At 40.5% G+C, this 24,416-nt stretch overlaps 1 protein-coding gene across 1 annotated transcript in view; it reads right to left on the bottom strand.

Annotated features, from left to right (window-relative positions):
- Positions 1-3,144: 3,144 nt before the first annotated feature.
- MCOLN3 (mucolipin 3) overlaps positions 3,145-24,416 on the bottom strand; it is a 43,151-nt gene continuing 21,879 nt past the window's right edge. Inside the window, exons 5-13 of the mRNA XM_036756902.1 lie at positions 22,392-22,476; positions 22,214-22,310; positions 17,129-17,228; positions 15,448-15,560; positions 15,171-15,320; positions 12,724-12,825; positions 12,481-12,603; positions 8,282-8,488; positions 3,145-3,276 (exon numbers count right to left, since the gene is read on the bottom strand). Coding sequence (XP_036612797.1) covers positions 3,145-3,276; positions 8,282-8,488; positions 12,481-12,603; positions 12,724-12,825; positions 15,171-15,320; positions 15,448-15,560; positions 17,129-17,228; positions 22,214-22,310; positions 22,392-22,476 — 1,109 coding nt within the window. The remainder of the gene's footprint in view (positions 3,277-8,281; positions 8,489-12,480; positions 12,604-12,723; positions 12,826-15,170; positions 15,321-15,447; positions 15,561-17,128; positions 17,229-22,213; positions 22,311-22,391; positions 22,477-24,416) is intronic.

Below are 24,416 nucleotides of genomic sequence, written 5' to 3'. Positions count from 1 at the left end.
AACTCACTCTGCTCACTAGTCTCCCAGACTGGAGGCTGACCTGACCTTAGAAAATTCCCAATCTATTCCACATGTCCAGGAAACTGTCTTCTCTACCATTTGGCAAGGATGGCAACATTCTCATTGGGCTGCTCATATAGCTAATGCACCTGCTGTTTCCTTGAAGCTGGTGCCTGAGCAAAAGATGGCATCATTCCATAGCCCTAGGGGATGATCATATGCCACCTCTCTCAAATATATTCAGCCAAACCAAATGGAATATTTGTAAAACTCTTAGCACAGTTAAAATAATAAATAATAAAATAAATTAAAAATAACTTTGTGCTATCTAAATGTTATTTTTATTATTATAAAGAGCAAAAAGATGCTATTGAAATGCTAGTTATCATTATTATTATTATTATTCCATTATTATTATTCAAACACCACCCCACACTAGAACATCTCAGTTTGAATCCAATTCTAAAAACATATTCAACATTCAGTCCCACATTTCCTGGGTGGAATCTCAGCCTATGAGAAGCCATTGCCTCTCTTGGCAGTGGACACTACTACTGAAATTTATTGTTCTCCCCTTATCATGGCCTCTTATCATTTTAAGGGAGCTTGGAGCATGGGGGAGGGGGTAGTAAGTAGAATGGGGAAAAAATAAATCCAACAAGATAACATGTTCCCCAACCAGAAGTTCAACCCCAGAAGGGTAATCAAAACTCCAAGCTTATAATTCAATCAAATTATACTCAAAAAGTATTTATTAAATGCCATCTATGTGCCAGATGAAAGATGGCCAAGATAGAGAATAGGTTTCAAGCCAAGAAGATCTGGTTCAAGTCTGACCTTTGATACTCAATTGATTGACCCTGGACAAGTCCCATCACTCTCAGTACTACAGGGCAGTTCCCTAAGATTTTACATTTCAGAGAAGGTACCAATCTACCTTGGTTGGGGAATTTCTTCATCTTGGAGTTTGAGATACTGATGAAATCACATCCCTATCCCTAAGCCCTATATGCCAGGCACTTTTTGGGGATCCAAAGACAAAAACCTAGTCTTAGCTCTCTGGGCACTTATTGTATCGCTAAAGCCAATGTTTTCTGTCTGAACCTGTTCCACCCAAACACTTTGGACATTTCTGTAGATATCTCTCTTTCTCCAGAAGACCCAGAGGCAAAAAAGAGAGCCAAGATGGACTAATCAGATGATTTTTATCTCCCTCATTAGTATGGTTTGCCAGTTTGGAAATTTCCTCCAATAGCCTAGATTGGTAACTCTCCTATAATTTGTGATCTTGCTATCCATATTTGTAATGGTTTTCACTTTTTCTTGCCTTCTCAGTGTGTTGGGGAGGGAAAGGGAGAGAAAGAGTATTTGGAATTGAAAATAAAATAAAATTGAATTCTAAAAAAAGTGGTAGTCTTGGTTAGGGAGTTTCCTGGGACAGTGAGAGATTAAGTGAAATGCCTATGGTCATCCAATGAGTATGCTTCAGAGGTAGGCTTTCCTGACTTTTAAGGCCAGGACATCATCTCCTATGCCAAGTTGCCGCTCCATCAGGTTGAACAACACAATTTTAAAATACCCACTGAATCTCCGAGAAATTCTAACAATGACTATAATACAAACCTCAGAACTTATAGGACATACATATACATACATACATACATACATATATATATATATATATACACACACACATACATACACACACACACACAATATCCTACATTCATTTTCCTTCAAAACTTTCCACTTCAGACACACTCGGTCATTATTGCTGTTCAATACTTGATGATAGCAGGGAGATTTCACAGCTTCAAGGATTTCATCAAGACCTTTAAAGACAAAATATACATAAAGCTTGTCAATTTCCTCTGGAAAAAAGCAAACAGCCCACTTTCCCACTTAAGAAACTCCTTATTTCACCGTTTACAAGTCACTCAAATTAGTTTCTACTTTAATAAATGGCATCCTATCCCTTAAGAAATGCTCTGCCTCAAATCAATAGGAGATTATAAGAAGGAATCAAAATTTGAATTATTTTTGTGTCCTTTTGTTTTCCCTGAGACAGATGTTTTCAGGAATCTCGGAAATGGGAAGACAACTTTTTTTTTTATTTCAAAAGGTAAAGTCCCTGTAAAGTAACCTTGACAATTTATCTTTTAAAACATGACTGTTGTCCCAAAACACCAAGAACCATAGAATCTCTACCCTACCCCCACCCCATCCCAACCACAGGAAAAATATTTGTAAAAATCTTGTTAATCTATTTGCAGTTTCATGTGCAATCATCTTTTTAAAAATTATATTATGTTATGGATATGGTTGCTAAATTTAAAATACAATAAATTTAAAAATTTTAAATCTTGTTACTATTTTCCATGAGACTGAAGTGCTAAAAAGCCCCTTTATATGAAAAAATTGTTAGTATACAGTTGTTGCCAGCCATGAGCACAGATATAAATTGTTTTAAGTCACCTCCCCTATCTTGGCCTCTGTTTCCTTCTCTCTCATAAAAAGGTTTCCTATTCTATTTCTAACAATTATCATGCTATGAATTGCCCTATTCCCTGACTTTGTCAAAATTGGGAGCTAGGTTTTAGGCTCAAATCAAACCCTAGAGGTGGTTTCTGTCTTTTTTTTTTTCCAAATCCACATTTCTGATCGTCAAAGACTGTTGATGGGAGAAAATTAATGCGAACTTTCATCAGGGACATGTACTTTTCCCGTTAGTCATCTTTTCATTTACGTTTTTGTATCTGCATTTGATTGGGAGGGAATGTCTGGGGGGTGGGGCATGGGTCAAGAAGCAATGACATTTGTAGGAAGCAAGACAGAAGTAGCAACTAGGAAAAAAATGAGTATAAAATATGTGAGAAAGAGCAAACTTTAAAATAAGATAATCTTTGATTATTAAAAACAAACAGTGTTCCTCTCCTTCAAGGAGCATCCCACCAAAACACTCACAAAACCCCAAAGCATTCTAAATACTACTTTTAACAACACTAATGTTCTTCTAAAAGAACATGTGTAACCCGACAACTTAGTATCTCCTCAGAGAACAGGGATCCCACTTCCATCATAAGCCAGTGATCTCCAAACTACTCGTCACTTTGTACTCTGTGGCAACCAAGAATTTGAGACTTACTATTTACAACAGCAGAAGAGCGACTTCCTGGTCTCCTCTTCCAACCTGTATCTACCAGAGTTGGGCAGATCTTTGCATTCAGACATAAATGTGTGCAGTTCAGTCTCCGGAAAGCCATCTTGTTGGTAATGCTAGAGAGGAAAGGGAAAGGAATCATACTTTGAACATGCCCTGTAAAACAACTGTAAATCTACTCTGAGACAGATCACGGAAGAGATTTCCTCTAAGCAGGCGTCCATGATACAGTGGAAAGGGTGCTGTCATGTCAGGGGGCCTCGTTCTGCCACTAACTACTTGTAGGGTCATTGGCGACAAGTCCTTTATTCTCAATTTCCTTTTCTGTCAAATGAAAAGGGTTGGATTATATGATAGTAATAATGATGATGATAACAGTATTTATATGGCCCTTGAAGGTTTACAAAGCGTAGTGCTTTCTGAATGCAACTCATTTGATTCTTAGAACAACCCTGGGAGGTAGGTACTATTACTATCATCATCCTACAAGTGAGTAAACTGACTGGCCCAGTGTAGGTGCCTGAGACCTGATTTGAACCCAGGTCTTCCTGTGCTAGAAGGTAGGATGTGGGGCTTTTTGATAAAGGAGAAGAATGTTTAAATAAGACAACTCCTGAATGGATGAAACTTTACTGTCTAGAAGGGGGATATGTTAAGAATACACAGCTTAATCTCTGTGTGGCCCATTTGATTATTTTTTAAATTGTTTTTTAAAATTTTTAATTCATGGAATAAAAAAGCATTTCCATAACATAGTATAATTTTTTAAATGATTGCACATGAAATTGCAAACGTATTATGTACAACTTACTACTTCTTTTAAATATATAATAAAATATTATGTAAATTTCTTTTTCCCCTCCCCCCCATAGAGACGGCTACCATTAGACACAAATATATGTGCGTGTGTGCGTGTGTGTGTGTGTGTGTGTGTGTGTGTACTCTGTGTACCCAATTTTATAGATGAAGAAAATGAGGCACAGAGGTTAAGGGATTTGTGTAGGGTCACAGACATAGCAAGTATCTGAGGCTGGATTCAAACTCAGGTTATCTTGATTTATTTCACTCTGTACTGAGATAACCTAGCTATTTTTAAAATGCCTTCCAGCTCTATATCTAAAGCAGAAACACCCTACCCTTCACATTACATCATGAATTGCTACCAAATGCCAGTTATCAGAAGCCCTAAACTCTAATCCTGGTTCTGAGATGAAAACACCACAATGATAACGATGATTATGACTGCCATATTACTACTTCTACTCCTATGACTGCTACTACTTCCCCTGGCTAGCACCTCCTATATGCCTTCCACTTTACGAATATTATCTCATCCTCACAACTCTGGCTGATAGATACTATCATGATTTCTTCCCCCCCCCCACCTTTGTTTTAATAGATGAAAAAACTGAGGCAAAGGGGGCTTAAGCTCCTTGCCCAAGTCACACACAGTGATTTGCCCTTGGGAGGTCACTTAAGACCTGAGCCTCAGTTACCCTGATCTGTAAAATGAAGCAGAGGGACTGGATACATGATCTTTTTGTAACTTTCTTGCAGCCACTTTGGCGTTATAATTTTATCTCCCTGGGTATTAATTATAAAGAGCTTTGGTCAGATTAGAATGAAGCTGGGGGAGAAGTCTGTTTTGTCTTAGGGCATTTCCTCTGGATCCAGGGAATCCTTCCATCAGTGATGTCATCTTAGCCTTAAGTGTAGGAGAGAGAGTGTCTAGAGTTTGTGGGTTGGAATGTTATAACAATAGTAACAGTAAGAGATACATACTAGCTTTGAAGTTCTCAAAGCACTTCACATACCTTATCTCACTTAAAAATGAGAAAGAGACTAGTCTCCCATTACAAATCCAAAGGGATTGGGAAGGGAGCAATACTGTGAAGGTGTCAAATGAAGGGGGTTGGGGGTAGGGAGAGGGAAGGGAATTAGAACTACATCCCTTACCAGAGCTGATTGTTAAATTTCCACTGTGAACATTTACACCTCAGAAATCAGCAAATGCCACAAATCTGGGTTTGATTTATGATTTTGTTGATTGTCTAGTCTTAAGAAAGTGGTGGACACAATGTGAAAAATGAAGATTAAACAGAAAACTGCTGTGCATATATTGCCCCACAGTGCCAGGCATTAAAAAATATCTTTCTCAGCATACCACTGTCCTAGCACCACCCTATGCTTGGAAGTTCTTCCTGATTTCCAGATTGACCTGAAGGAAACTGCTCAGAGGTCATTTGGCTACTAGGATCCTAGCTAGTCTCGTGCAGAGGCATCAAGCTCAAAACCTGCAGAGCTCCCTAAGTGCCTCTGGAACAAGATTAAAAATGTATTTGGGAAATGTTTAACAAAATAAATAAAAATAAAATGCAACATAGGTAATGCCAATTTGTGGTTTTCTAAATCAATAGGCAACCAGTAGGGATTTTTATGTATGGGTTTGTGGCCCCACTAGGGACCTCCTGAAATGAGACTGCAAGATTGGGAATCAAGAAGACCTGAGTTCAAATTCCCTCCTTAGCCACTTGACAGGTGGGTGATATTGAGCAAGATACTCTGTTTCTTCATGTGTAGAGTGATCAGTCATCTTCAGCCATCAGACTTTGGTGTGGTAGGAATGAGAATCAAGAAGGTCTTCGGGAAGGCTGGTTTCAGCTTACAGGTGACCCTAAAATTTGTAGTTCAGGATTTCAAGAATCTGTGAGGGGAATGGTTGCCAATTAGCTACTTAGTTATTCCTCAGCCTTGAGGTTAGCTTCAGTTGGCAAAGTGCTCTGGAACCATGGGCATGATCTCTAAGGCTCACGGGCAGATCACAGGGCACATTGGAATAAACTCGGTGTCGAGAGCAAAGGAAGTAAATATTCCACCATCCCCTGCTTTGGTCAGACCCCCATGTGAAGTCCTGGCTCCAGTCCTATCAGCTGTTAACAGGAAGATCTCAGTTTTCTCATTTGTAAAATTAAAAAGATTGGAATATGGGGTCTCTGAATCTCTACCAGCTCTAGTCTTATGACCCTTATATGACTAAAAGCCACTTCCTGGTAGGTAAGTGGTTGAAGGATATGGATAATTTTCAAAAATTGCAAACTATAAGCAATTGTATGAAAATGTGCTCTAAACCACCCTTAATAAGATGAATGTGAATTAAAATTGTAGAGAAAGATAACTAAATAACCAACTGATAAGCTAGAGAGTGTCCAGGATAGCCAACAGCCTCAAGAGCATAGGACCATGCTATCTATGGATAAAGGAACTATGGAGGTTTATACTGGAGAAGGGAAGACTTTGAGGGGGGGAGGAAGGAAAGGGAATGGAATTGGAATTCAGAGGCAACAGTTAGGATCTCCAAGCTCTGAAGGATTACCAAGTAGAAAAGAGAATAGGTATAGTTTGCCTGGCCTTACAGGGGCAGAACTAGGGGCAAGAGACAGAAGTTTTAATAAGATAAATTTAGACCTGACATGAAAAAATTCCTAAGAATCAGAGCTGTCCCAAAATGGAAAGGGCTACCTTGGGAGGGGATGAGTTCCCCCCATACTGGAGGTCTTCAATCAAAGGTAAGATGGTCACTTGTGGGGAATATTAGAGTGGACTTTTGTTCACATAGAGACTGTACTAACTGGCCTCTAGGGTCCCTTCCTATGAATGAAAGGCTAAAGCCTCTTTTCTATAGGACAGCTTCATAAATCCCTCTAAATAACTCAATATTCTAATTATAATGAATATTTACTGAATTGAATAAAATAACGTCTAGTCGTATTTTATCACACGTACCAAGATGGGTCTTCAATATTACTGTCAAGTGCCAACATCATAGGATCATAGATTTAGGACTGGAAGAGACCTAATTTCTTCACTTTACAAGAGACAAAACAGCATTAGAGAGTTTAAGCAACTTGTAATGCTTGGCAGAGCTGGGTGGAATCCAAACTCGAGTCCTCTGCCTCCTAATTTGGAACTTTCTACTTTGGCACTTTTCTAATTGGGCAGCTAGGTGGCTTAGTGGATAGACTGCTGGTCCCGGAGTCAGGAAGACTCATTTTCTGAAGTTCAAATCCGGCTTCAAGACACTTGCTAGCTGTGTGACCCTGGGCAGGTCACTTCACCCTGTCTGCCTCAATTTCCTCATCTGTAAAATGAGCTGGAGAATGAAATGGCAAACCACTCCTCCAAGATCTCTGCCAAATGGGGTCATGAAGAGTCAGATGCAACTAGAAACCAACTGAAACAATATGGCACCACCCTACCTTCCTGAAGTTATTTAGTCACTTGCCAACTCTTATGTTTATTAGCTCTGAGCCCAAACACATTTTAAACATCATGATATAAGAAACTTAAAGTCTGAGTCACCACACCATCTTCAAATCTCTTCTTCTCATCTTTAGGCATGGAAGGTGATCCATGGGCATATAACCACACAGTACAGTGTGTTCTGATCTAGAAGTGACTGAATGTAACTGAACACTTTAGAAAATAGCACATCCTACTACAAAGGATGGAAGCACGGCTGGCCACATAAAAGACTGAACGTTCTTCACCCCAACATTTAGATTTGGTTTCCTGAAGCTCCCTGCTTTTCTGCCTAAGGATCACCACCCCCTACAATATCTTTTAGAAAGTTAGAAAGTATGTGAGAGAGGAAATGGTTGGCAATGCCCTTCCTAGAAACTATCTTATTTGATTGCTCAAAATAGCCTTGTGAAATAGGTGCTACAATTATCCCCATCTTGCAGATGAAGAAACTGAGTGTCTTATTCAGCATCACCCATCTATTAAGTGGTTAAGGGGGTGGGGTGGAGATTTGATCCCAAGTCTACTTGATTCCCAATCTTTCAGTCTGTGAGCTATGCCCTGTGGTAGGGAGAGATGCTTTGAAGTAAAACCCTGAACACTTCAGAAGCTGAAGGTGCTTTCCTCCCTCACTACTCTATTTCAATATCTTTGAGATTCCAGTTCTTTCCTCTTCCCAGTGAGGACCCCTGGTGGTTCCGTGCTCTTTTTTCCTGCCTCTAAAGTTCTAAGTCTCATCGCCAAGGAGTAGCTTCTCCTTCTGAGACCCACTCTTGTTGGAACACCCTTCTCAGCCTGGAATCGTGGGCTTGCCAGACTTACCTTGATTGTTTCGTAGGTGTCAGTAATCAAGGCAATGAAGAGACTTAAAACCATGTAGATAAAGAGGCTGATGAAAGAGTAGAGGTAGATCCGACTAAACAACCAAACCAAGTAACTTTTTTGCTGCATTTTTGCAAATGTGGCAAACATGTCATCTCCATTTATGAGAGAAAAAAGGCATTCGGAGACCATGTTCAGGGACCGGAACTGAAAAGACCAAAGAGACAAACGTAGTCTTTAAAATTCATGGTCTTTTCACACCTGGACATTTTTCATGACACAACATTCAAGAGTGACCCCTAATACCTCCTACACCACTTTCAAACGATGTATAGGTTTAAAGCTGGAAGGCACCAGCAAAATCATCTAGGATGTCACAGTGGATAGAGTTCAGGGCCTGGAGTTAGGAAGACCTGAGTTCAAATCCAGCCTCAGACACTTCCTAGCTGTGTGTCCCTGGGCAAGTCACTTCACCCTGTTTGCCCCAGTTTCCTCATCTGTAAAATGAGCTAGAGAAGGAAACGACAAACCACTCCAGTAGCTTTGCCAAGAAAACTCCAGATGGGGTCAGGAAGAGTTGTTGATATGACTGAAACGACTGAACAGCAACACTGTTCACCTAAGCCAGTGGTGCCAAGCTCACGGAGGTCAGCAAAACTCCTGAGTGCTTCGTGAACCAGAGTCAAATGTAATTGGGAAATAGTTAACAAAACAAATAAAAATATAATAAAACATAGATATTACATTGTAAAACTAAGTCAACATGGGGCCTACAGGGATCCTTAGGTACCGGTGAGTGGCCACCATTTATTTATATTTGGGTTTGATATCACCAATCTCCGGCAACCCCTTCATTTTATAGATAAGGAAACCAACGCCCAGGGAGTTGAAGTGCCTTGTTTAAGGTCATACAGGTTTTAAAACCCAGAGCAAGGGTTGGAATCCACATCATCTGACTCCACATCCAGTGCAACACTTTTGTCCTAATACTAACAGCTCACCACGGCTACTATTTGTATAGTGTTTCTAAAAATTTTCAAAATGCTTTATAAACGTTATCCCGTTTTATCTTCACAACAACCCTGATAGGGAAGGCGCTATTATATCCCCATTTTACAGATGAGGAAACAGGCAGAGACAGGTTAAATAACTTGCCCTCTAATAAAAGTGTGTGAGGTAGGATTTGAATCCAGGTCTTCCTGACTTAGGCAGCTAGGTGCTGCAATGGATAGAGTGCAGGACCTGAAGTCAGGAAGACTCACCTTCCTGAGTTCAAATTTGACCTCAGACACTTACTAGCTTATGTGCCCCTGGGGAAGTCGCTTCAGCCTGTTGGCCTCAGTTGGCCTCATCTGTAAAATGAGCCACTATCTCTGCCAAGAAAGCTCCAAATGCAGTCACAATGAGTCAGAAACAACCGAACAACAATTTCTTGACTTAAGGTCAAATGCTCTATCTACTATCCCACCTTATTGGGTCTATCTAGTAGCCATAGAAGTGAATTGGTTTAAAAAAAATTTAAATTTAATTTAAAATTTAACCTGAGATCTGTGGATTTTTTAAAAAAAAAATTTGAAATCTATATTTTAAAATAATTGATTTCATTTGTAAACCTATGTATTTTATGCATTCAAAAACATTATTTTCAGAAGGGGTCCATCAGCTTCACCAGACTGCTAAGCGGGTCCAGAGCACCAAAAAAAAAAGTGGTTAAGAACCCCTGGTTTAAATCATAATCAGAGGGATAGGGCCAATGTTTACTGCATCAATCACATCATATGTACAAGTTTATTCTATCATTTCCCCAAGACAAGCTGTTCCTTCTTCATGCCCCATTTAACACAAGCATGAAGTAGGCCAGGCTGTAACCAATCTCATCACACTGCCAGTCCAAGCCTTGTTCCTACTTTTTCAAAGACTGAGATTTTGATCCATTTCAGAAATGATTCACAAACCAAGGCCAGGAGGGGTTATACGTCTAGCTAAAGCAATCAATTAAGAAGCATTTACGTAGCACCAGCATGTGCCAGGCACGGAGCTAGGCACCCGGGACACAAAAATGGGCCCAAACAGTCACTCCCCTCAGAGAGTTCAAATCCTAATGGGAGAGATAACTGGTAAAAAACAAACAAACAAACAAAAAACTAGGTCTATACAAGACAAATGGAGAGGAAAGAAAAGGTAATGTGAGAGGGAAAAGGTCCCACAAGCTGGAGGGACATGGGAAGTTTTCCCCAAAAAAAGGTAAGATTTGAACTGAGACTTGAAGGAAACCAGCTGAAGATAATAGACTCAAAACAGTGATGTAAATGAATGAATTTTCAAAACCCACAACGTGAATTTTTAGCTAATTTCTATATAATTATTTTTGCACATTTTTAAAAGGGAAGGGAATTAACCATTTAAATAGCCTCTACCATGTCCTATGTCTATGCTAAGCACTTTTTTACAAATATTATTTCATTTGATCTTCAAAACAACCCATGGAGATTGATGGTGTTATCCTCCTTTTATAGTCAAGGAAACTGAGGCAAGCAGAGGTTAAAGTGACCTGCCCAGGGTCACATAGCTAAGAAGTATCTGAGGCTAGATTTGAACTGGAAACGATGAGGCTTCCCAATTCCAAGCCCAGTGCTCTATGCACTATGGCACCACCTAGCTGCCCTGGCACATGCTAAGAGCTTAATAAACATTTACTAACTCTTGGCAAGTTACCTATGAACACAGGAAAGCTGGAAGGAAGGTTAATGGTCCAAATAGTCCAGCTCCCTCTTTTTCCAGAGAAGGAAACTGAGATCCAGAGGTCAAGTGCTTTGCCAGGGTGACATGGGTAGTAAATGCCATAGAGCCAGGATTCAGAGCTAGCTTTTCTGACTTTTCCCACTCTACCAGACTGGGATCTCAGAAGCTCTGAAATGGGCATGATAACTGCAATATCCAATGAAATGATGGCTTGTAAAGTGATTGGCAAACTTTGAGGTGGGTATTTCTGAACCTCAATTTCAGTTATGAAATGGGGATGGTAAGTAGAGCATTGAAGGAGATAAAGAACTTTGCAAACTGTAAAGCATTAAATAAAGGTCAGTAATTAGTAGTAGTATATATTTATACAATTTACTTCTTGATCCTGAGAATAACCATTCAATGTTTCTGAAGCTGGTCACAAATTACATTTTGAATCTCAAGTGCTTGTATCTAATTTTTTAAAAACTGTTTTATTGTTTACACATCATTTAATTTCTCCATGTGTCCACCAGGAAATGTTTAACAACTCACTTGGGGGGGGGGTAGAGAAATTGTACACATGGAACATTTTTAAGCTTAATTTAAGATAATTAAGTTAATTTAAAGAGGCAGTTAGGGGGCAGCTAGGTGGTGCAGTGAATAGAACACTGGCCCTGGAGTCAGGAGAACCTGAATTCAAATTCGGCCTTAGACACTTGACACACTTACGAGCTGTGTGACCTTGGGCAAGCCACTTAACGCCAATTGCCCTGCTTTCTCCCCTCAGAAAAAAAATAAAGAGGCAGTTAGTTGACATGTCAGATTGATCTCTGGGTTTAGAGTCAAGAAGACCTGAGCTGTGTGACCCCATACAAGTCATTTAACCTGTTTGCCTCAGTTTCTTCACCTGTAAACTCAACAGCATCTACTTAGCAGGGGTGTTGTGAAGATCAAATATGCTAGTATTTGTAAAGCATTTAACATAGTGCCTGGCATATAGTAAGAGCTGTCTAATACTTATTCCCTTCTCTTCCCTTCCCTAATTTGTATTATTAACATTTTCTCCAAGATCCAACAGAACAATAAATCAAGCCTGGATTTGTAATGTTCACAGACTTCCAAGGTTTAAACGTTCACACTGAAAACTGAACAATTGACTGGGCAAGCAGTTTGGAGCTGGCTCCAGCACACCCCCACCTGCATCTGTCTCTCCTCCCCAGAGTCATTCTTTATAACAAGGACTTTCTTTTTTAAAGAAACAAGGAGGAAGATGTTAAAAGTCAGCCAAAAAGATCACTACATTGGAAAAAAAAACGAAATACATGCAATGTTGCTCACCCACAGAGCCCCCAGATCTGCGAAGGAGGGACTCACGATATTTTCTAAAAGGATTTGTTTGTTTGTTTCTTTACCCCAGAAGTTCTAAGTTACCGACACTCAGGCATGGACTGAGAAACAGGACTGTTTCTCCATACCTTCACGTGGTAAGGTCCCAAGACGATCCAGCCGCAGAAGCAGTAGCCCAGATAGATCATGGCGGCGCAGCAGCAGAATCGAATCACATTGGGTAATGCTGCCTGAAGAGTCAGAATGAGGAGCTGTGGGAAAGAAGCACCATTGGTGAGCACCCTACCACCTGCCCTCAGGCTCCGGCGCTCCAATGAGACGACACCAAAGAAGTGCCAACCACCCCCGAGATCCTGAGAAAAAGACCTTACGTTGTACTTCTGGAAGAAGCCCAGGTAGCGAATGACTCCGAGCCACACAAGCATGGTGGAGGTCCCCAGAAGGATGCTACAGACGTCATAACTGGTTAGGCTCTAGACAGAGACCCAGAGAGACACTGTAAGCATGGGCCCCCCCACCTTTTATGTGCCACAGCTTAGTTTCATTAATAGCCAAAATAGCCATGGGAAAGTTACTACTGAAAACGTTACATTTTCCCCATCCCTGCACAGGGCTGTCTTCACATAATAATAATAATAATAATGATAATAAACCATGAAGGTGATGATGATGACGGCTAGCATTTACCTAACACCTATGTGCCAGGCACTGTGCTAAGCATTTTAGAAATATTATGTCATTTGAGCCTCACAATACTAGGAGGTAGGTGCTATTATTATCCCTATTTTAAAACTAGAGAAACTGAGTCATATCGAGGTTAAGTGATTTGCCTAAGATCACACAGCCAGTAAGTATGCCTAACATCGTGTCTGAAACATTATAGTCGCTTAATAAATGCCTGTTGGATTAGCTGGAGAAAGTTCTGAGGTGGGAATTCGAGATTGTTGAGCGTATGAGACCATGCCATATGGGGATATGTAATGTTTTAGTGCATATACTATATGTAATAAAATACTATACAATATACTATAATTTTACATACTATATAAACATTACATGTAATATGTAACATTTTATCACATGTATGTGACACAATATTGTGACATAATACTGTATTATAAACTATGAAACATGTGGCACATTTTATAGAATCATATGTATGATTTGTAGTATTCAAAGTCCCTTCCCTTTTATCATCTCAACTTATGCTCAGCATAACCCTGTGAGTTTAATAAGACCAATGGCATTGTTATCATTTAACAAATGAGGAAACTGAGTCAGTCACCCAAGGTCACATGGGTAGCAGATGGCAGAAGTAAAACTTAAACTCAGGTCTTCCAACCTACAAGTCTAGTGCTTTCCACTGAATGACTTTCCTGGAGCAGAGAATCAAGAGAGTTGTTGTTGTTCAGTAGTTTTCAGTCACATCTGACTCTCCGTGACCCTATTTGGGGTTTTCTTGGCAAAGCCATTAGAATGGTTTGCCATTTCCTTCTCCAGCTCCTTTTACAGATGAGGAAACTGAGGCAAATGGGGTTAAGTGACTTGCCCAGGGTCACACAGCAAATAAGTGTCTGAGGCCAGATTTGACTCCAGGCCTGGGGCACTCTATCCATTGTGCCACCTACCTGCCGCATGCACCAAGAGAATCATCATTTTACAAACAGGAAAAATGAGGCACATGAAAGTCAAATAATTTGACCCAAAGAGATCAAACACTTCTTATGCTCACTGCTGGTTGATATTTGTATTCTATATGAGATGAGTTTCTAGACATAGAAAGAGAGAGATATAGAAAGTGTACCATTTTGCAGTCAAGATTAAGAACCCCTCTGCTGAGTCCTGGCACTATATTTTTCAGGCTCAGCCAACCCCGCTTAATAGTGGGGAAGTTCGAGACACAGTGGCTGGAGCACCAGACCTGGAGTAGTGGATTCAAATCCTGCCTCAGACAACTACCAGCCATGTGATCCTGGGCAAGGCAGAGTTCACTTCTGTCTGCCTCAGTTTCCTTATTTGTAAAATGAGGAAAACCATGGCAGCCACCTTACAGAGTGGCTGTGCGGATCAAATGAGAGAATATTTGTCAGGCACTCTGCAGATCTTCAGGAGCTCCAGAAATGCTAGCTGTCATTACTGACACAACAGGTAATCATAAAGGATATTAATAGAAACAACAAATCACTAGGAACATTCTGATCCTAAGTAAAAAAGGCACAAATTACATGTTAAAGAATAGCATTATTTAGCATCTCGATGTTGAATCAAGAGTCCAGCAGGTTTTTGTAATGAGGCAGAGAAAAAAAAGTTTGGCGTACATGCTCCTTTGGGATCCCTGAGCAGGGAAAGGAACAGGCATTTATTAAGCGCCTACTATGTTTAGACTCTGCGGTAAGTTAACAAATATTACCTCTGAGTCACGACTCCACTGCTACCACTCTTTTGTTCTTGGTGTTCAGTCATTTCAGACTCTTCATGACCCCTCTTGGGGTTTTCTTGACAAAGGCACTAGAGTGGTTTGCCATTTCCTTCTCCAGCTCATTTTACAGATGAGGAAACTGAGGCAAACAGGATTAAGTGACTTGCCTAGGGTCACACAGCTAGTATGTGTGTAAGGCCAGATTTGAACTCTGGAAGATGAGTGTATCCACACTATGCCACTGAGCTGCCACACAATGGCACTGTCACCTCCTTATTCTTGAAAGCTATGCTTTTCAATGAAGCCCAAGATCACATTTCAATGGCTACGCACAGTTTTTGGACAATAGTGAATACAAGTCGAACACTGAAGCTTTTGTGAGCAGCAGAAGCATCTTACCTTAGCTTGGATTTCCATTTTCAGGACCGAGCCAACAACAGTCAACATGTCACTGACAATAATCAAAATGTACCATCCATTCACAAAAGCCATTTGATCAGTAATGGAAACTTCCTTTTTAAAATGGAGGAGGAAGAAGTCGACATATTCCTTTAGGGGAGAATTGGAGGGGTCAAAAAAAGGGGGAAGTGGAGTAACAGTCAACATATATTTTTAAATCTTTGCACCTAGAGTATCATTTCTAGAAAGAAACAAACACAGGACACTCAGTACACACCCTTTGGAGCTGAATTCCTTTAACCACCGACCGGGTGCAGAGAATTAACGAGGCTAAGCAAGTCAGGATGACAAAGGCGTCGAAAATCATCATGTAATGAGTATTCTTCTGTACTGCAAGAGATTAGCATCACACATCTTACAGAATTAGTCCAGGAAGTTACAGAGGAAGTTACAGAGGAAACGTTCAATTTGATGGGGATGTCAACATGGGCCCCCTTTGACTGATGCCAAATGGAAGATACAGATTCGGCCGGGCGCCGTTCCCATGCACGGGGACTTTGGCGCGTGCAGCGACTGGTGGTAAAGAGGTCTCCATGGCTAGAACTTGCTCAATATTATTATGCAAACTATTCATCTAAAACGCAGTAGCTGAAGGCGGAGAGGGGCACAGGGGTCTTTTGTTTTTAATATAATTATCCCTCCTGAGTCATCTAACAAGATTCTTATTTATTCAGTTGTATGGAGCAGACTGTGGGAAGCTTTCATAAGTGTTTAAAAGCACTTGTGAATTCTAGAATCAAATACTTGAAATGAATTTCAAAATGCCAAACAAAATTACATTTTTCCATTCACCCCCAATGCCCCGGTGCTTCATACAGTACCTGGCACATAATAGGCCCTTTATAGATGCCTGTTGTATTGAATCACCCACCTAAATGTCAAGTGGATTCTAATAAAGAAAATAAAGACGGCTTAGTGGATAGAGAGAGGGGCAGGAAGCCCTGGGTTCAAGTCTTGCCTCTAACATGTAAGAGCTATGTGCTTCTGGGTAAGTGCCTGAGGTACCTCTCAAAAACTATAAATTGCAGATGAGTTGCCAGTCTGTATGGAGGAGGGTGTCCCCATACTGGAAAAGAAAGAATAAGAAAGCATTTATTAAGTTCTGTGTGTGACGGGTTGGAGAGCAGGCCTCAAAATTAGGAGGATGTTGGTTCAAGTCACCTCTAGTGCCTACTGGCTACATTGCCTTGGGCAAGTCACTTAACTTTTTAGTGCCCTCTAAGACTATAAGTTACAGGAAAGGTCCTGCTCTGCCTTGGTGGAAGGCATTTCCTCACCTGGGAGTTCCCTATACCTATGAAATCACAGGTCCAGACCTAATCCCTAGTCAGTCCCTTATTATGTGCCTGACACCTACTAGGCACTGAGAATTCCCTCCCAATGAAATCACAAGTTCCATCCAAAGGGGAAAAAAATGACAATAAAATCTTTTTCACCAACTCATATAAACTAAATCTTGACACTATACTAATAATTGCAGAAGAACCTACTATAGCTCCCTAGCATTAAGTCCAGGCCAAAACACTGTTGTGAGTGCTACAGTAGGTGGGTATTGAAGACCAACAGAACTCATGATTAGACTGCATCCATCCACACCACTTTCCAGCCAAGGCAAAACATCCCTGACCACATTTCTCCTTAAATCCAAATAACTGCCATCCTAACCTGGGGAGGTAGGGATGGGAATGGTGAAGAAACAGGCTGTCTCCATGATCGGCAATGGCCTGCCCTCCCACCCTCGCCCCCCTCCCCTGCCTGACTCCTAACTGCACTTCAGTCAGTATCCAGAGACCTGGGAGCATTCTGTATTTCTCACTCGGCACCCTAGAGATCTCAAGGGTGGTAATTTAAAGAGATTTTCTACTCAGAAATTCATCCTAAAAAAGCTCATCACTCACTCGATCCGGATACGTGCCAATCTTTACATTCCCTGATGGCAATGTCATTGTCAAGGCTGATTTTAATTCTTCCGCTGTGCGCCTCATTGTCAAAGATGATCTGCGAAGAACAGAAAAAGAAAAGGGTCAGAGAGAGTCCCTCACGTGAGAAGTTAGGTCACGCTGTCATTTTCAAACAAAAGTCTCTATCCCTATTATTGCTTTAAAAATCCTCTCCAAAGAAAAGAACATAAAACCTACCTCCTCCCTCATGGCAGAGATGTGGGGGACAACTGAGGCAGATTATCATGTAAACAAGGGCAGAATACTGTATATGTTACCTGGCAACGTTTCTATGTCAGATATTTGTGCTTCACTGCTTTTCTCCATCACAATAATAGCCAGGATTTACATAAAGCTTTACGGTTATTTGGGTTATTTAATCTTCACAACAAACCTGGGAGGTAGGTGCTACTCTTATCTCCTTTTTTTACTAATGAGGAAACTGAATCTGGGAGAGGTTCAGTGGCTCACTCAGGGTCACGTAGCTAATGAGTGTCTGAGGCAAGATTGGAACTCAGGTCTTCGTGATTCCAAGTCCAGTGTTTTACCCATTGTGCAACCTAGCCCCTACAAAGGAGGATTCAATCAGGGGTGGGGGTGGTAAATGACTATGATGTTAATGATAAAAGTCATCAATAAAACATATTTTTAAACAATGTCCACTAAAGCCCTGCTGTAATGCCACAAGCAAGATGGAAAGACCTTGAGTACAGGCCCCTGCAATGGACTCTGTGTCTGTCTTTAAGAGGACTGGTATAGTTAAATCTGGAAAGGATCAACATTCAGTTAGTCACGGAGTCAGAGAGCACCTTCTAAGGCCAAGAGAGGGCTCACTTAAGAACAGAGGAATGGGCCATAGTAGCAGAGAGGGCCATACTAGCCATAGTAGTGAACTCTATGACAAAAGCAAGTTTATAGGAATGTGGATGCTGGACTGAACAATGGGTTGTTTTGCTCTTCAGAAGTCTTCTCTAAATACTACCCCGGAAGCCTCCAAGCGGGCTTCCTGACACAGTCGAGAATGATATAGCTAGATCAGATATGAACATGGTTCTGGCTGCTGGTGATGTCACCAACACTCTTTAAAATTCCTACCAGTGTATGTTCTCGATTTCCTAGGTGCTGAAGAAGGAGCATGGCACAGGGAAGGAGCCCTATATTTGGAGTCAAAAGAGGAAGTTGTGGCTCTGTGGAAAGAACTCTGGCTCTAGAAGCAAAGGATCTGGGTTCAGATGTCCTTTGACATTTATCACCTGTGTAACCTTGACCTCAAACCCCTCATCTGGAAGATGAGATGGTTGGATTAGATGACCCCTCCAGTCCTTTACTACTTTAGAGATATGATCCCTTGATGCTTAGGTACATAACAAGCATTCAATAAATGCTCACTCTATCAGTCAATCAGTCTAGATGTCACAGTGGATACAGTGCTGGGCCTGGAGTCAGGAAGGCTCATCCTGCTGAATTCAAATCCAGCTTCAGACACTTACTAGCTGTGTGACCCTGGGCAAATCATTTAACCTTGTTTGCCTCAATTTCTTCATTTGTCAAATGAATCGTAGAAGGAAATGGCAACCCATTCCAGTACCCTTGCCAAGAAAACCCCAAATGGGGTCACGAAGAGTTGGACACAACTGAAATAACTGATCAAAACCCAACCTCATGACCTGGGTTCAAATTTCGGCTCAGTACTTGCTACCTGTGTGATTTCACTACACTAACACCTCAGCTTCCTTATCTGTAAGAGGAGAGGGCTGGACTAATGACCTCTAGGGTCCTTTCCAGACCTAAAGCTAGAACCCCTAAAGGGATTTGTTATGTGAAGGTTGGATTCAGTCAAAGGGCGGCACTTGAAGACCTAGAGGGCCTCACTCCTGGACCAAGGCTCTTAACATGGGATGAGTGATTTTGGTTTTTAAGAAGTATTTCAGGACTGTATTTCAATGTAACTCATATCCTCTGCATTTTATTTTATGCACTTAAAAACATTCTGGGAAAGGATCTTTGACGCACAAAAAAGGTTAAGAACCCAGGCTTTAGTTCAGTACCTTAATTTTAGGGAAGGGAAAGCTGTGGTTGAGATGATTTAAGTGATTTTGTCCAAAGTCACCTAACCCAACGAGGCTAGCACATAGCAGAGCTAAGATTAAAACCGAGGTGCCCTAAATGCCCAACTCTCAAGGCCAGGGCTATTGAATGGAAACAGGTTGAAAGGAACTTGATTCCAGACTACAAAAGACAAACAACTCACACACTCCCTTCTTCTTAGAAAGGTTGGGGATCACCATAGAGAATGCCACATGTCTTATTGCTTGATTTGGCTTAACTATTTTTCTTTGTTACAAGGGAGGGTTCGACCAGGCAGAGGAATTTATTGGGAGATCACTGGTGTAAAAACATAAGGCGTCAGTGAGTTTTCTTTTAATTGAGGCAACACAATTTGGTGGCTAGAAAGTGGGTCTCAGAATCAGGAAGGCCTGGGTTCAAGTCCTTCTCCTGACACATGATGGGTGTGTAACCTTGGGTGAGTCTTTTAATCTCTAGGTACTCTGGAAGACTAGAAATGGCAGACAGAGAAGGCTCCTGTATCAGACCTGCAATGGCAGAGGAGGTTCCCTCATCAGTTCCCTAAAACAATGAAATCACATATCTGGTTCAAACAAAAAAGTAAATTAATAAGAAATTACTCTGAATGTTCCCTCAGAATACACATATAAAAAAATGTGTTCCCTGTATATCCTACTGAGATCTTCCCACTTATCTGATAATTATAACTTATTCAATAAACAATTTGATTCTGTGATTTCTTAACTGTTACTCATTTTATTCTCTATAAATAGGCATTGTGAAACACTCTTGTTTATTATTAAAGCTATTAAAGCCTTAAACTGCGGTAAGACTTTGGAGACACCCTGTGTTTTTGCCTCTTTCTTCTGCTGTCACTCAGTCTTTCCTGTATGAATTGAACTGCTGGATTGTGTGTTGTGTATAAATTGGGAATTACATATTTGTTATTCAGTCAGTCTCTTAAAATATTTTATTTTGAATTTCACTTTATTACATATCACTACTCTTCCTTTTTTTTAAAAAAAAATTTTTCCAGCTGGTATAAATACATTCCTTGTCATCTAACTATATCTTTTTGCATGTATGTGTTCCTTATAAATGAAGGAAGGAAGGAGGGATGAAGGGAAGAAAGAAAGGAAGGAATAAAAATAGGTTTAAAAGGAAAGTATTCCTTATTCTAAGATAACAACTAGGTCCTACAAAACCATGTCATTAATTAATAGGCCTTTAATATTAGAATACAAGGTATATACTGGGTATCCCAAAAGTCTTAGTAAAATTTGTAGCTTTAGAAAATTACATCTTTATTTTCACTAACATCTAACTGAAATTTAGGATTTCTGCCAATTATGAATGTATTCAACAAACCATTATTCTGGGAAGAGGATCATAGTTTTTATCAGATTGTCAATGGGGTTTATAACACACAAAAAAAGAAACATTAAGTTTAAGAACTCATCCCAAAGAGAGAAGGAGTTCCCATGCAGCGCAAGCCTCTTAGAGTAAAGAGGATTGTGTATAGGGCTCTGGAGATGGAGGAGCAACAAGGGACTAGCCTATGATATAAAGGAGCAAAAGCTCGGACTTGGGACTCAATTACCATCTTGAGTTACTCAGATGATTCCTATGTGATTGGAAGGAGGTTCTCTCTCTAGCAACCCCAAATTTATTTCCTTCTGTTGGGAGAGGGGGACTAGCAGCCTATACAGGTCCTTGGCTGGGACCCAATGAGCTGTTGAGGGAGATAGGTCATTTCTTTAGCAACCCTAAGTTCAGTTACCTTCTGAGAAGAATCCAAGAGGATGACACTATGCATCCTGAAGACCATTTAGGGCCAGAGGTGAGGAAGCTGCGGCCTGGAGGCCACACGTGGCCTTCTAGGTCCTCAAGTGTGACCCTTTGACTGAATCCAAACTTCACAGAACGAATCCCCTTAATAAAAGGATTTGTTCTGTAAAACTTGGAGTCAGTCAGAAAGGCACACCCAAGGACTAGAAGGCTACATATGGCCTCGAGGCTGCAGCTTCCGCACCCCTGGTAGCCTCTGGTTGGAAGGCAGGACTTACCAGAGGAAGGAGATTTGAATCAGTTAACAGGCTACCTTGACATCTTTGTGTTTTCTTCATTCTGTCCTATATAAAAAGACATCCTGAACCCAATGGGCATTATTACCTTAAATGCTTACATGGAACTTAAACTTTTTGCCCAAATTCATAGAGAACTAGACAGTTTGCTATATTGTGGTAGAAAAATGCATCAAAGATATATAACTTTGGGGGAACCCCCAATCTCAAACTGAATTTGCATACACCTAGAGCTTGGGGTGCTGCACCATGGGATATATCTGTTACAGATTACAAAGATTCTATTTTCCCTCAATCTAGAGTACATAAAACTTGACTCCAGCTTATATTTTGTGTCATTTTTTTTTGTTTTACACCTATATACTTTTTCCTATAAAACTAGATTTCATTTTAAGTTATGTCCTATATTTGGACCAGTAAAGTCACATTAAGGGACTGAAGCAGGAGAACTAAGAATGGCATAGAAGTTGTGAGAGAAGTCCCCTCTCTCTCCATGGGCCTCACTGTCATCATTTGAAAGGGGGGAGGTTGGACCAAATGACCTCTGAGGTCCCTTCCATCTCCAGGTTTAAAATCTATGCTAAGATAACAAAATAAGAAAAGGCACTCTGAAGCCAGATAAAGCCATATAACAATGAGTATGGGGAAGATTCAGAGACAGTTTAAAAATCAATAAAAAACCAAACTTGGTTCTGGCTGTTTTACAGGGCAGAAAACAACAAACCCTTAAGAACAAGCTAAGGACACCAAAAATCCTAAAATGGCGGCCTGTCTTTGGGGGATGATGATCATTTGCTCTGCCCTTTTGAAGGACAATGTCCCCCACAAGCCATATAATTACCCCATCTGGTTCTGATCCACATAAAACAAGTTGAGCCCAGCTCATACTCACAGTCAGGGTAAAGTCATAACAGTCAGGGAGCTCATGATGACGGACGGTCTGCAGATTGATGGCCTTCAGCTTAAACCGCAGCTCTACAGTCAGGAGCCTGGAAGGCAAGATGAATTGCTTTAGACGAATGGAAACTCAGCCTATCAAAGGGAGAGGGAATTGGTTGGGTCTCCCTCACCTGTGGAAGTCCAGAGTTAAGTTGAGTTTCATTTCTTCCAATGTTCCTGTATCAAAGGGCTGCATAGGATCTACATAAAAACAATCTGACATGAAAGAAGCAAAGACAGAAAGTATTACTTAGAAGCCCATGCCCTGCTAATGAAATGATCTAGCGTGTGTAAAGTGCTTGGCAAATCTGCTATGTAAATGTTAGCTATTATTTTCAAGTACTTTTGTTGTTGAGTCGTTTCAGTCATGTGTGATTTTTTTGTGACCCCTTTTGGGATTCTCTGGACAGAGATACTGATTTGCCATTTCCTTCTCCAGCTCATTTTACAGATAAGGAAACTGAGGCAAATAGGGTTAGGTGACTCGCCCAGGGTCACACAGATAGTAAGTATCTGAGGCTGGATTTGAACTCATGAAGATGAGTCTTCCTGATTCTAGTCCCGTTGCTTTATCCACTGTGCTACCTAGTTGCCCTATCAAGTAATTTAAAATATATTATTGTCACTATTATTATTTACAATGACTAGAATCACTTTGGTTTTTATTTTATGTGCTTATATATGTATATGTCTCCCCCACCTCCATTAAACCAAAATTAAGCCTCTTGAGGGCAGGTATTGTTGCATTTTTGCCTTGTATCTCCAACACTTAGCACGGTACCTGGCACATGGTGCTTAATAAATGCTTGCTGATTTAATGCTTAAGAAAACACAAACCTGAAAATCTCAACCTCTTGAACATTTATAAAGGGACAATAAAATCTAGATAAATACAGTGGCTCAATCTTTAAAATCTTACAATTCCTATTTCTTGAACTGAAAAAGAAAAAAGAAACACAGAGAAAAGTTGCTTCAGATCTCTACCTGATCATGGGGAAGACCTGGGGCACCACAGAAAGCATGGCCTGCCCATTTTGTTCTTCTCTCAAATCGAGAGTATGATTTTTCTCCTGGCAAAGTGAACACAACTATCTAGGAAAGAAATGCAAAAGCAAGGTAATCTGTGGCTTCCAAGAGGGGATTTGAGGAGCTCATTAAGAGATCTTTCCTCTTTTGAAGTTTTCTGTTGAGGATTTGTTCACGACAAGGCGCCCAGCAGAGTGCGATGTGGAGCAAAATTAAGGATGGAGCTCTTTGAGATTTTTCTCTGATTTCTTGCCACAAACAAAGAAGCTAAGGACTAATGCTGGAGACAAAGCTTAGTTAGTTAATGGCAGAATCCTCATTCTTGAACTCTGAATCTTCTTTTGCAGTTAAACTTTTAGTGAAGCTTTGGAGGAACCAAAGATGGGTTCCTCAGAATTTGATAGAAAAAACACTCTGGGGCAGATGCCTCTGGAATTACCTCCAAAGATTCCAGATACTATGTATTTATTTAAACATACAGATTTGTTTTGCATGACTGCCTCCATGTATAATCTATATCAAATTGCTTGCCTTCTCAAGGAGAAGGAGGGAAAGAATATGCAACTCAAAATTTTTTTAAATGAGTGTTTAAAATTTTTGTTTACATGTAATTGAGAAAAAATAAAATTAAAATTAAATGTAAAAAAGCATTCAGACCTATCCTACCAATATAAACAGCTAATCATATCTGTCTGTGCATTTTTTATTTTTTATTCTTTGCTTCGGACTTGTGATTCCATTGGTACAGGAGGTTCCTAGTGAAGAAATGCCTACCAATACAGATGGGCAAATGTTTGCAACTGATTGTCTTAGAGAGGTGCCTAGGGCATTGAGAGGTTAATGATTTGCCCAGGGTCACACAACTAGTATGTGGTGGCACTTGAACCCAGATCTCCTTAATTAGAAAATCTAGCAGCGTCATCATATTGTCTCACAGTCATTCAGGCAACAAACATTATTAAGCATCTGCTGTGTGTCAGGCGCTGTGCTAAGAGCTGAGGATACAGATTTGAATGTCATACTAGGGACTCAAGATGGGGACCACATCTGTTTAACTTGCCCTATTTGCTGTCTAAAACACACTTTATGTTCTCAGAGGGTAAGATTACCGGTTTATGAGCCACTTTCAG

The sequence above is a fragment of the Trichosurus vulpecula genome, chromosome 4 (genome assembly GCF_011100635.1).
Source record: "Trichosurus vulpecula isolate mTriVul1 chromosome 4, mTriVul1.pri, whole genome shotgun sequence".
Classification (NCBI taxonomy): domain Eukaryota; kingdom Metazoa; phylum Chordata; class Mammalia; order Diprotodontia; family Phalangeridae; genus Trichosurus; species Trichosurus vulpecula.
Note: the sequence above shows the minus strand (reverse complement) of the source record. Positions and strands in the feature narration are given on the sequence as shown.